At 37.8% G+C, this 12,767-nt stretch overlaps 1 protein-coding gene across 1 annotated transcript in view; it reads left to right on the top strand.

Moving 5' to 3' along the window:
* The window catches only part of fmn2a (formin 2a), a 66,359-nt gene that overhangs the window by 15,101 nt on the left and 38,491 nt on the right, over positions 1-12,767 (top strand). Inside the window, exons 4-5 of the mRNA XM_052145766.1 lie at positions 415-1,262; positions 1,412-1,556. Of these exons, the coding sequence (XP_052001726.1) occupies positions 415-1,262; positions 1,412-1,556 (993 nt within the window). The remainder of the gene's footprint in view (positions 1-414; positions 1,263-1,411; positions 1,557-12,767) is intronic.

Below are 12,767 nucleotides of genomic sequence, written 5' to 3' on the forward strand. Positions count from 1 at the left end.
AAAGCTGCGTCAGTTGGGTGCATGAAGTTGAGTGCATAAAGTGTCCAACATTCCACATTTGCATCATCTGGTTACTTGAAATACATTACACCTTGTTGTGTTTAGTGTTAAAACATACACATGCACTACAAATATTACAAAATGTTGTAGAATAGTGCAAAAATTTCAAAATTGAACAGACCTGCTCACTCATACCATCACACACCATCCCATTCCTTTGAAAAGTTTAAGTCTAATCTCTGAGGAGAAACTAACATCCACTAAAACAAGCCACTAACTAATGGCAGTACAGTCGTACGTAAAGCTGCAGTGACAGGAGGTGTCTGTGATTTTCATTCAGTACTTCTGTTTCTTTTTAAAGATGTCAAATCTGCCCCTTTCTATGCTCTTTTCCTGCTCCTCTGCTCTCCACAGGATGGATCCACAGGGAAATCTGGGGTCATTTTGGAAGGAAAATCTGTTTCCATTCAGGAGCTAGAGAGAACAATTCAAGAATTACTTGTGAAAATATTGCATATGGAAAAACAGAGCAAAGTTTTGGACAGTGCAAAGCTTGGAATGAAGGACCGAGAAGTGGCTAGTTTTAATCAGTCTATCAAACATTCACAGACTCAAGTTAATGAACAAGTATTCCAGGAAGTGAAAGCCATTCAGACCTCACCTATAGAAGAAGCCTTTAAATTTCCAGTGCCTTTATCGCATCAATCACGGACTCCCAAATTAAGTGACAGTGCTACTTCACCAATGGGACTGCCCTACATCTGTAGCTGCCAAAGACCACAGCAGGAAGTGCCTCCTCTTACACCTTTGCTACTTCCTGTTGGTTCAAGTTTATCCTCAACTGTACCCACACCACAGTCACAATCCAAGCATTTAGTGCCATGTGGATCAATACCTCCACCTCCACCTCCTCCACCACTCCCTGGTATGGCTCCACCACCTCCTCCACCGCTCCCATGTATGGCCCCACCCACTCCTCCACCACTCCCTGGTATGGCCCCACCCCCTCCTCCGCCACTCCCTGATATGACTCCACCCCCTCCTCCACCACTCCCAGGTATGGCTCCACCCCCTCCTCCTCCACCTCCTGGCTGTGGACCTCCACCACCTCCTCCTCCACCTGGTTTTGGCCCACAACCACCCTTTATGGGGTTTTTACCACCAGGCATGGTTCAGGAATCTACCCCTCTGAAAGCTCTCATTGAGCCTCCACAACCCATGAAACCACTCTACTGGACTCGGATTCAGCTTCATGTGAAAAAGTAATCACATTCCTTGTTTATTGAATGCAACATGAATTTACAGTGTCAGTGTTAAATATTTCCTTTTCACCTCATTTTAATTCAGCTAAGGGCTTGATTGTGATCATGATCTTACAAGGCAAACTGATATAAATTTGTATTGCTCATAGGGATGCCAAAAGTGCTCTGGTATGGGAAAAAGTTGAAGAACCATCAGTAGACTTTAATGAATTTGTGGAGCTGTTTGCCAAAAGAGCAGTCAAGGAAAAGAAGAAACCTATCTCTGATACCATATCAAAATCAAAAGCCAAACAGGTAAGTGGGCTTTACTAAACCCACATCATCATCGCTGCTTAAATGTATGTTGCCCAAGACAACATTTTAAGGGTGGGCCCCACTCTCATAGGCCCAATGATTGTGATTTTGCAAAGTAGGATGTGTTTATGGATCAAAGTTGCTGGTTTGTCCCAGGACAACATTACTGCCAAAAAATAATTAGTCCAAACCCTACCCCTAACCCCAACACAAAAACCATTAATTGACTCTAAAATCAGAGGGAAATTATAAGAATGATGTTCCTAAGCCCTAAGCCTAAACCTAAATTCTGTCTGGTTAATACAAATGTTATCCCACCACCAACACCCGTGGTATAACATTCCCATTTGCCCCCACCCTTCATTGAGAGCACTACACATATTTCCATCTAAAAAACCTTGAACACTGAATTCACATGGACGGCTTGTGAATCAGAGCATTGCACAAATTGAGTAAATGCATTATATATTTACTCAATGTTTTTTTCAACCAAAGTGTGAGACTCTTTTGTTAAGACTGTTTACCATCAGAAACAACCCAGGGCTCTGCCAGATCTAAAGAACCTGTTAGTCATGCTCTCTCTTTTTCTCTCTCTCTCTTGCTTTCTCTTCCTCTCCGATACTGGTTTAAAAATAAGTCACTGGTGAGAGTTTTGTGTTTTCTTCAGTCTGGTATGAGTTGGTCAGACATTTGATAAAACACACAACCCATTTGATTGCCTTGTAGTTAGGCTTGCCAACCGTCAAAGATAATATAGTATAGCCCTGTATTATATGGAATAGTCCCATATTTAAGGAAACAAAATTGACACTAAAATACGTGATGAACGAATGTCGGTTATCCTGTATTTTAGCATCTCAAACACAAACTGCTGAGTATGTTTCACAAACCGAGATAAATGTACATGAAACACACACCTTTTGCTTGAGTAGTGTGAGAAATCTGCTGTTGAATATTATATGGTTGCCACACTTGACAGAAGCGGTCAGGGGAAAAATCTATAACAATCAGTACCTGTTTCTGTCTTGTTTTCTGTCAAAAATAACCTTGTCATGTCATGTCATGTCATGTCATGAAAACCTTTTCATGACATGACATTACGTTTCCCTTTTGATAAACGCAATTTACTGGCAAAATAATGACACCATTATCCAAGGACAAATACACTTTATTTATTTAAGTGTTTTCTCTCCCATAAAAATGTATTTTAATGCATGGTTGCGTAATACAGTACACAAACTTTAACACATTAGTCCTTTACTGTCTACATACTGATGACCCTAATTTGAAACAGAAAGCCAGTTCATTGAGCTTTAAAAATGGAAAAGGCTTAAGCTTATACTATTGTCTTCCTCCACTGGTTGTAGCTTCGTTCTTCTGGCAAAAAGTGAAGATTAATAGAAATGTTGTTCTTTCTGGTCATTTTATTAAAGCCGTTTTAGTTTTAAGCGTATTAGGGTCCATTCACACCGAACTCGCTTTTGCATCCATATGTGCTGTTTTCCTATGTAAACAATCTCTAGGTGGACCTCTTTAACCGTTGAGTCCTAATAAGTCCTGTATTTAGAGATGGAATGTCCCGTATTTGGCTGGTAGAAAGTTGCCAACCCCAGTTACATTATGTACTTGAACTATGAATTCTACAAAGATATATAACGGGTGGTGGCCAAAAATATTGGCACCCTTGGTAAATATGAGCAATCTGCATGGTTTATCCTTTTGCTCTTTCATTAAAAAACCCACTAAAATCTAACCTTTAATTGAAGTAAAACAATTGAAAGAGGTGAAATATCTCATTATTAAATAAATATTTTTCTCCAAAACACATTGGCCACAATATTTGGCACCCCTAGAAATTCTTACGAATAAAATATATCTGAAGTATATTTCCATTCATATTTTACATATTTTTAGAGCACCTTTGTGACTAGGAACATGAAATTGTTCAGACATGACTGCCTGTTTCACAGGGGTATAAATATGAGGTAACACACCGGCCAATAATTCCCTTAAACATCAATCACAGTGGGTTAGACTAAAGAATATAGTTCTGATGTGTGGCAAAAGTTTTTTGAGCTTCACAAAATGGGAAGTGGTTATAAGAAAATAGCCAAAGCATTGAAAATGCCCATTTCCACCATCAGGGCATTAATTAACAAGTTACAATCAATTGGATATCTTAAGAAGGACATATGTCTATATTGTCTCCAAGCACAGTGAGGAGGATGTTTCAAGTGACCAAAGAATTTCCAAGGTTCACTGCTGGAGAATTGCAGAAATTAGTTGGATCTTGGGGATAGAACGCTTAAAAAATAAATATCAGACATAACCTACATCACCACTAGTTGTTTGGGAATGTTTCAAGAAAATTAATCTCTGCTCTCAACCAAAAACAAACTCAAGCATCTTCAGTGTGCCAGACACTATTGGAACTTGGGTTCTAGCAACTGGGTTCTATGGTAAGATGAAAAAAAAGAGCTTTTTGGCAGCAAACACCAGGGATGGGTTTGGCACACACAGAGATGAAGTACCCAATGCCCACGGTTAAATGTAGTGTTGGATCTTTAATGTTGTGCTGTTTTTCTGCCAGAGGTCCTGGACATATTGTTTGGATACATGGCATCATGGACTCTATCAAATACCAACAGATAAAAAATCTAAACCTGGCTGCCTCTGCCAGAAGGCTTATTGAAAAATGGGCCCTGGTTGGATCTTCCAGCAGGACAATGATTCAAAACAAACATCAATATCAACACAAAAATGGTTCACTGTCCATAAAATTAAGGTTCTGTCATGGCCATCCCAGTCCCCTGACCTGAACCCCATAGTAAATTTGTGGGGTGAACTGAAAAGGTGAGTCCACCAACATGGACCTTGGAATTTGAAGGATCTGGAGAGATTCTGTAAGGAGGAATGGTCTCTTGCCAGGCATTTTATCCCAAACCTCACAAGGCATTATACGAGAAGACCAAGAGCTGTTCTCTTGGCAAAGGGAGGTTGCAAAAAGGGTGCCAATAATTATGGCCAATGCGTTTTGGAGAAAAATATTGTATTAATAATGAGATATTTCCCATGTTTCAATTGTTTTACTTCAATTAATTTTTTTTTAATGAAAGTTCAAAAGGATAAAACAGATTTGTTTTTTACAGACTTTGCTCATATTTACCAAGGGTGCCAATATTATTGGCCACCACTGTATGTGCGACAATGAACAAGGAGGAAATATAGACAGTGTTTGAAATGAGTTGCATAAAAATATATATATTTGCAAGTGTTTTAGAAAATATCTTTCTAAAGTAATTATTAATTACCATTTTAGAAAAGTAATTAGTAGTTTAATGTTGTACTTTGTCATTTAAATTGGATAACTGTTTTTTGAGCAATTTACCCTACACTGAATGCAACCCAGACATTTCTCCCTGAAATGTACTAAATTATCAACAAATACAATTAATAAATATAGCTGCAAGCAGCAATGCGGATTCCTCCTCAAAATGGCAAATCATTTAAAATTGATCAGTAGATGGTTGGGGATAAACCCTCCCAATTAAGGAATTCAAAAAACATGTCTTTGTCTGAATCCTAAGCGAAACATTTTCAATGTACAGGAAAATCCATACGGACCTTATGGATCCTTGAGGCTTTTTGTTCCCAATGAGAAATGAGGCATGTACACCAAGTTTCAGAAGAATTGGACAAATGAGCGTGGAAATGGTATCACTTTGAAAATATTTTTTTGGGACGTGGCCTGTAGCACCACCTATGGTCGAATGTGGGCCATTCTTGGTTTGTGGGTTCCTTTTGGCCTGTAGAATCAATGTACCAAATTAGAAAATGTTTGACCAGAAAATGGGACTTTTGGGAATTACCTGTAAGCGCCCCTAATGGCGAATGTTGGCCATTCTTGGTTTGTGGGTTCCTGTTGGCATGTAGTACCATTGTACCAAATTAGAAAATGTTTGACCAGAAAATGGGACTTTTGGGAATTACCTGTAAGCCCCTAATGGCGAATGTTGGCCATTCTTGGTTTGTGGGTTCCTGTTGGCCTGTAGTATCAATGTACCAAATTAGAACATTTTTGACCAGAAAGCGGGAATTTTAGGCGTGGCCTTTAAGCCCCCTAGTGGCGAATGTCGGCCATTCTTGGTTTGTGGGTTCCTGTTGGCCTGTAGTACCATTGTACCAAATTAGAACATTTTAGACCAGAAAATGGGAATTTCGGCATGGCCTGTAAGCCCCCTAGGGGCGAATGTTAGCCATTCTTTGCATAGTACTTCAGAGTGATGTCATCTTGAAGCATGTTAGGTTTGAAAAACCATCAGTCAAAATTACATTTGATTTATTGACACGTATATATTGTTAAAATTTGGACATTTACATAAACACGCCCCTTTCAGCCATTTTGTATCGTATTCATTTTTTCCTAAGTAGCGTTTTCAAGGATGTCCATTCTACACATGTGTACCAAATTTCAAGTCAATTGGAGCTACGGTTCAGGAGAAGAAGAGTTTTGTAGGTTTTAGCAAATTTTCAGCGTCACGGGAAAATCCATCATGGCCGGAAGTTATGGGTTCTTGAGGCTTTTTGTTCCCCATGAGGAATGAGGCATGTACACCAAATTTCAGAAGATTTGGACAAATGGCGTGGAAATTGTATCACTTTGAATTTTGTTTTTTTGGGCGTGGCCTGTAGCGCCACCTATGGGCGAATGTGGGCCATTCTTGGTTTGGGGGTACCCGTTGGCATGGAGTATCAATGTGCCAATTTAGAAAATTTTTGACCAGTGACTTTTTGAGCTATTGGGGCTCAAGGAGAAGAATAATAATAATAATAATAATAATAATAATAATAATAATAAATATAGCTGCAAGCAGCAATGCGGATTCCTCCTCAAAATGGCAAATCATTTCAAATTGATCAGTAGAGGGTTGGGGTTAAACCCTCTCAATGGATGAATCCAAAAACATGTATTTCTGTCTGAATCCTAAGCGAAACATTTTCAGTCTACAGGAAAATCCATCATACCTTATGGATCCTTGAAGCGTTTTTGTTCCCAATGAGAAATGAGGCATGTACACCAAGATTCAAAAGAATTGGTTAAATAGGCGTGGAAATGGTATCACTTTGAAAATATTTTTTGGGAGCGTGGCCTGTAAGCGCCTCCTATGGGCAAATGTGGGTCATTCTTGGTTTGTGGGTTCCTGTTGGCCTGTAGTATCAATGTACATAATTAGAAAATATTTGACCAGAAAATGGGACTTTTGGGAATTACCTGTAGCGCCCCTAGGGGTGAATGTTGGCCATTCTTGGTTTGAGGGTTCCTGTTGACCTGTAGTATCAATGTACCAAATTAGAACATTTTTGACCATAAAATGGGAATTTAAGTGGCCTCTAGTGCCCCCTAGAGGCTGAATGTTAGCCATTCTTTGTTTGTGGGTTCCTGTTGGCCAGTAGTATCAATGTACCATATTAGAAAATTTTTGACCAGAAAGCGAAATTTTGGGAGTGGCCTGTAAGCCCCCTAATGGCGAATGTGGGCCATACTTGGTTTGTGGGTTCCTGTTGGCCTGTAGTATCAATGTACCAAATTATAACTTTTTTGACCAGAAAATGGGAATTTCGAGCTGGCCTCTAAGCGCCACCTAGTGGTGAATGTCGGTCATTCTTGGTTTGTGGATTCCTTTTGGCCTGTACTATTAATGTACCAAATTAGAACATTTTTGACCAGAAAATGGGAATTTCGGCATGGCCTGTAGTGCCCCTAGAGGCTGAATGTTAGCCATTCTTGGTTTGAGGGTTCCTGTTGACCTGCAGTATCAATGTACCAAATTAGAGCGTTTTTGACCAGAAAGCGAAATTTTGGAGTAGCCTGTAAGCGCCCCTAAGGGCGAATGTGGGCCACACTTGGTATGTGGGTTCCTGTTGGCCTGTAGTATCAAAGTACCAAATTAGAAAATTTTTGACCAGAAAATGGGAATTTTGGCTTGTCCTGTAGTGCCCCCTAGTGGCGAATGTCGGTCATTCTTGGTTTGTGGATTCCTGTTGGCCTGTACTATTCTTGTGCGAATTAGAACATTTTTGACCAGAAAATGGGAATTTTAGCTTGTCCTGTAGTGCCCCCTAGTGGCGTATGTCAGTCATTCTTGGTTTGTGGATTCCTGTTGGCCTGTACTATTAATTTACCAAATTAGAACATTTTTGACCAGAAAATGGGAATTTTGGCATGGCCATTCTTTGCACAGTACTTCAGAGTGATGTCATCTTTAAGCATGTTAGGTTTGAAAAACCATCAGTCAAAATTACATTTGATTTATTGACACGTATATATTGTTAAAATTTGGACATTTACATAAACACGCCCCTTTCAGCCATTTTGTATCGTATTCATTTTTCCTAAGTAGCGTTTTCAAGGATGTCCATTCTACACATGTGTACCAAATTTCAAGTCAATTGGAGCTACGGTTCAGGAGAAGAAGAGTTTTGTAGGTTTTAGCAAATTTTTCAGCGTCACGGAAAATCCATCATGGCGGAAGTTATGGGTTCTTGAGGCTTTTTGTTCCCCATGAGGAATGAGGCATGTACACCAAATTTCAGAAGATTTGGACAAATGGCGTGGAAATTGTATCACTTTGAATTTTGTTTTTTGGGCGTGGCCTGTAGCGCCACCTATGGGCAAATGTGGGCCATTCTTGGTTTGGGGGTACCCGTTGGCATGGAGTATCAATGTGCCAATTTAGAAAATTTTTGACCAGTGACTTTTTGAGCTATTGGGGCTCAAGGAAGAAGAATAATAATAATAATAATAATAATAATAATAATAATAATAATAATAATAATAATAAAACCATCAATTACAATAGATTCCCTCCTACGGAGGAATCTAATAATAAAACCATCAATTACAATAGATTCCCTCCTACGGAGGAATCTAACTAGATGTTTTGCCATATAAATATTGACAATTTTAGAAGACTTTTGAGAATGTTCTGTTGTCTGCTGTCTTTGTCTCCTTCTTTGTGGTCTGTAAGATCTAAAGAATGTGGTGGGGTGGGGGGTCTGTATTGAGTTAAAACCCTCAAACCACCAGCCAACCCAGCGACTCCAGTCAGCCTAGTGTGGTCATGCCACACTTAGAGTGTGTGTGTGTCTCTGTGTGTGTAAGAGAAAGGGAGAGTGTGTGTGCATGCATTAGATTACCTCTTTAGCACTTTTCACTAAAGAAAAGTTGCTTTAGGCATACTATTACAGTGTACACATATCGATCAAAATTACAGCTCTTTTCAAATCCAATGACTTTTTTAAATGACAGACTTGATAGATTTGACACAAATCAGATTCAGATGTGTAAATGAAAAACATTTGCCTGGAGTGCCATTTTAACCCATACAACCATGTTAATTTTATGAATCATATTCATTTAAAAAACCCATTGCTTAGGCAGTAGTTATCTGGTCATTTAGATGGTTGTTACTATATGACTTTATGACCACTTAACTCTCTATGCCCTGCAAAGACAAAACACAAGTAAATACACATTTTGTCAAAATTACATATTATTCAAAATAAGGTCTCTTAGACTATAATCTGTCCTGTAAAAGAGGGGTTCGACTATGCCCAGATTCAGAGAAAACAGAGTAGAATCCACATTTAGCTGGACAGTCAAACATCTTTGAAGCAATTCTTTTCAGTTGCAGTGTTGATGTAGTTACTGTGTGTTGGCTTTTGAGGGCAGCGGCTATCCTCTTTCACACTAAAGCCGAATCCACTGTTCTCACCAAGACGGTGCAAAAGTATAGAATCAATTCCCGTTTGTTGGTAAGAGCAATGCTTCCTATGCAGTATCTTGTTAGAGATCCAACTTATCACAGGCCTGAGTGTATATCCCGCATCATTACCATCGTGCAACACTCTGCAGTCGCGCTGCATTTAGTGGTCATGAGCCCTGTGGAGATAATAAGAGCCAGCAGCCTTCAGTTGATCACACTGGGCCCAGCAGTACATGTTTACAAATGTGGCCTGCACTAGAAGCTTTTTATGGCTTCACATTCTTTCCAATAATCAAAATTAGCATGTCGTTAGTGAGTGGTAATGAAAGGAGATATGTTTGCAATTTCACTCAATGGAGCATGTGTTCATTCTTGGGGCCAATATGAATAAACCCCTGTTGGTGTTAATGTACAGAAGAACTAATGGCCAGAAGAGACTGAATTACAGAGAAGGTGCTTTGGAAATTGTTCTGAATCATTCCATGTTGACAAAATTTACCGAAAGAGTTGTTGGTTTAGATGAGGCATGTAAAGGCAGAACATCTAATGTTCAGAGGATCAAGCAGGAAAATTGAGCAACACAGGGAGTGTAGAATGATCTGTTGAGAAATATATGTATAAAATCATGACATGAGTTCAGTCATATCAGTAACCTTATAAAAGCTCTTTTATTCTACATGGGGCAGGGGCACCTCATGGGGGCAGCCATGTTAGCATCACATGACCATCTGAATACTAATACTCACTTAATCTCAGTAATTGACCTTTATTGGACACCTTCATTCATGGATTAAATTAATCCTGGTGTAATGTGCATAGTGAATTTCTACAGTGATATTGGTAACTGAAAATACTACTGTGTTTGAATGATGCAGCATCCAAGCCACTAGGTGTAAGTGTAAGCCAACGTAAGCCACTTCAAAATACCTTAAGTGCACATTTAAGATGATTTAAAAATATGCAAGATAAATTAATAATCTATAATATAATAATCTAACTTTAATAAATCTTAAAATGGTAAAAACCATAAAAAATCAGGATGTCCAACAAATAGGCCTGAACTGACATAATATTTCTCATTTTAATTTAACAACATATAATTCTGTAAACTTCTGGAACAACAAAATTTATTGAAAATTGTTGACTCTAAAAATTGTCTTTGACAATTGGCCTTGGAGTCAATTAGGTTGAGAAACACTGGACTATTCAGTGTGGTCAACTAGTTTATCAAGTTTTCTTATACATTTTCTTATATATTATGCTTTTAATGAGTGTATTAACAGAGTGCTATGTATTAGCTGATAAAACAGAGAATTTGCATCTTCAAATTCATCCCCTTAAAAGCCCAGCTGCTGTACAACGTTTTTTGGCCATAGTGTCAGGCCTTGCACTGTTTTTTGAGCATCCTGCCACGTGTGTTGCATTTTTAACACTCAATGTCAAGTTAAAAACCATCCAACGTATACAAATGCATTTTGATACCCCTGTAATCTGTTCGATTCTGTTGCACTCTGTCTAGCTATTTTTGTCTCTTTATTATGGTTTACACATGGCTTATATTCTGGGTAATTCAGGTGTTTCAGAATGATACTGCAGAAGCTTAATGTGAGTATCAGATTTTATATTGAACATATTGGGTCTGTAGTATGTGTGGTATTGTATTATAGTCTGTACAATCTCAACAAGAAATATAGCTGCAAGCAGCGATGATGGGCCCAAGCACAACTGGTCCATTTCCACCCTGTGGCTTTCGGAAAACAGTGCAAGGCACATCTGGCATTTGACATTATTCGAAACAATTTTGAAGCGATTTGGGTAAATGTAAGAGGATTATTTCAAAGTCTGTTGTAAGTGCCACACTTCCTGCTGCGAGTTTGTGGCACTATGACTGTGACCCACAATAGCCACATCCATGTGATTAGCCCCCAAGAAAAAACATACAACTAAATATTGATCTAAATCACACATGCACACAAATTATATGCAACACTTCCTTTTTCCCTATTAATTTAGCACATCGCCATGGCAACATGATTCAATATTTAAAATCTGTTTGCAATTTAGCATCTTCAAAGTCTTAGCATTATGTTTTCTAAATGTGGTGACAGTCTCATGAATCACCTAGGAGGAGTATTTAAAAGTTCAGAGATTTCAGAATATCTATCTATCTATCTATCTATCTATCTATCTATCTATCTATCTATCTATCTATCTATCTATCTATCTATCTATCTATCTATCTATCTATCGATCGTACTTTTCAATTATAAATATTTGCTATAACTTTATATAATTATTTATTGAAATTGAATGGCTTTCAATTAAATTAACTAATGTAATTCAAGGATTTAGGTATTAGGATAGTCTAAATAGATTTTAATATGTGCACAAAAGTCATTTAGGCTTGTCATTTCATTGCAATTCTGTGGCAAGAGGTTTCAATTTCTTTTGAAGAAATTTTTTCTCTGTTCACTGCCAAAATAAATGAACTACATTAACTTTGAGTCTGCATTCCTAATTCATATGGACAACTGTTTAAATAGACTCTAAATTAATGTTGGGCATATGAGGACATAAATGAGTTTAGAATACTGCTTGCCCGCCCATAGAATAAGTATTAAGAGCAAAAATTACCAACTGTTACCAACAAACAAATAGTGGTCCACGATGTTGCCACAACGTCATCATGACACATGCACTGTTTCAAAGTTATGTTGGGGCAACAAATCCAGGAATTTCACTTTTTCGTTTGTCACAATATAATCCATTACATTTCCATGATGAAAGTTTGGTTATCAAATTATGGTGCAGTTAGGAAATGGCCACGTAATTTGGCTAGCTTGGATTACAAAATGACTGCATTTTCTGCGGCTTTTCTCAAATTTTGTGATGTAATTTGCTAAATTGTTTGGGGTTGTTTTGCAGTGAACCTCACAAATCATCATTATATACCTTTGTAATTGTGTTAATTACATTGTAAATGTCCTGTAAAAGGATATAAATGCATATAAAACTGAATATGCAGTTAGCAACCAAAACAATAAATAAAAAATGCACACAAAAATACCATACATTAAGGTGAAACCTGTGTGTATTGGAAGACCCTTAATTATTTTTGTATTAAAATGTTCTGCCTCAGAGAATGCAAGAAAACGTATCTAAAGTTAAAATAGATGTACAACAAATCTGTTAACTAAAACACAAATGAGGATTCAATAATTAGGCTTGTTGCCATTATAACATTGTCTGATATTTAAATCTGGTATATGGCCATATATGAACAAATACAATCAGAGTTCATATTTTTGAGCATTTATGTACTCTTCCACAAGTGTTTAAATAAACATGTTACATATATAAACATTTTCATTTTTGTCATATTGTCATATTCTGTATATTGCATATATCTATATAATTTACCTTTTTATATCAGTAAAAACATTTA

Source organism: Xyrauchen texanus, chromosome 16 (assembly GCF_025860055.1).
Source record: "Xyrauchen texanus isolate HMW12.3.18 chromosome 16, RBS_HiC_50CHRs, whole genome shotgun sequence".
Classification (NCBI taxonomy): domain Eukaryota; kingdom Metazoa; phylum Chordata; class Actinopteri; order Cypriniformes; family Catostomidae; genus Xyrauchen; species Xyrauchen texanus.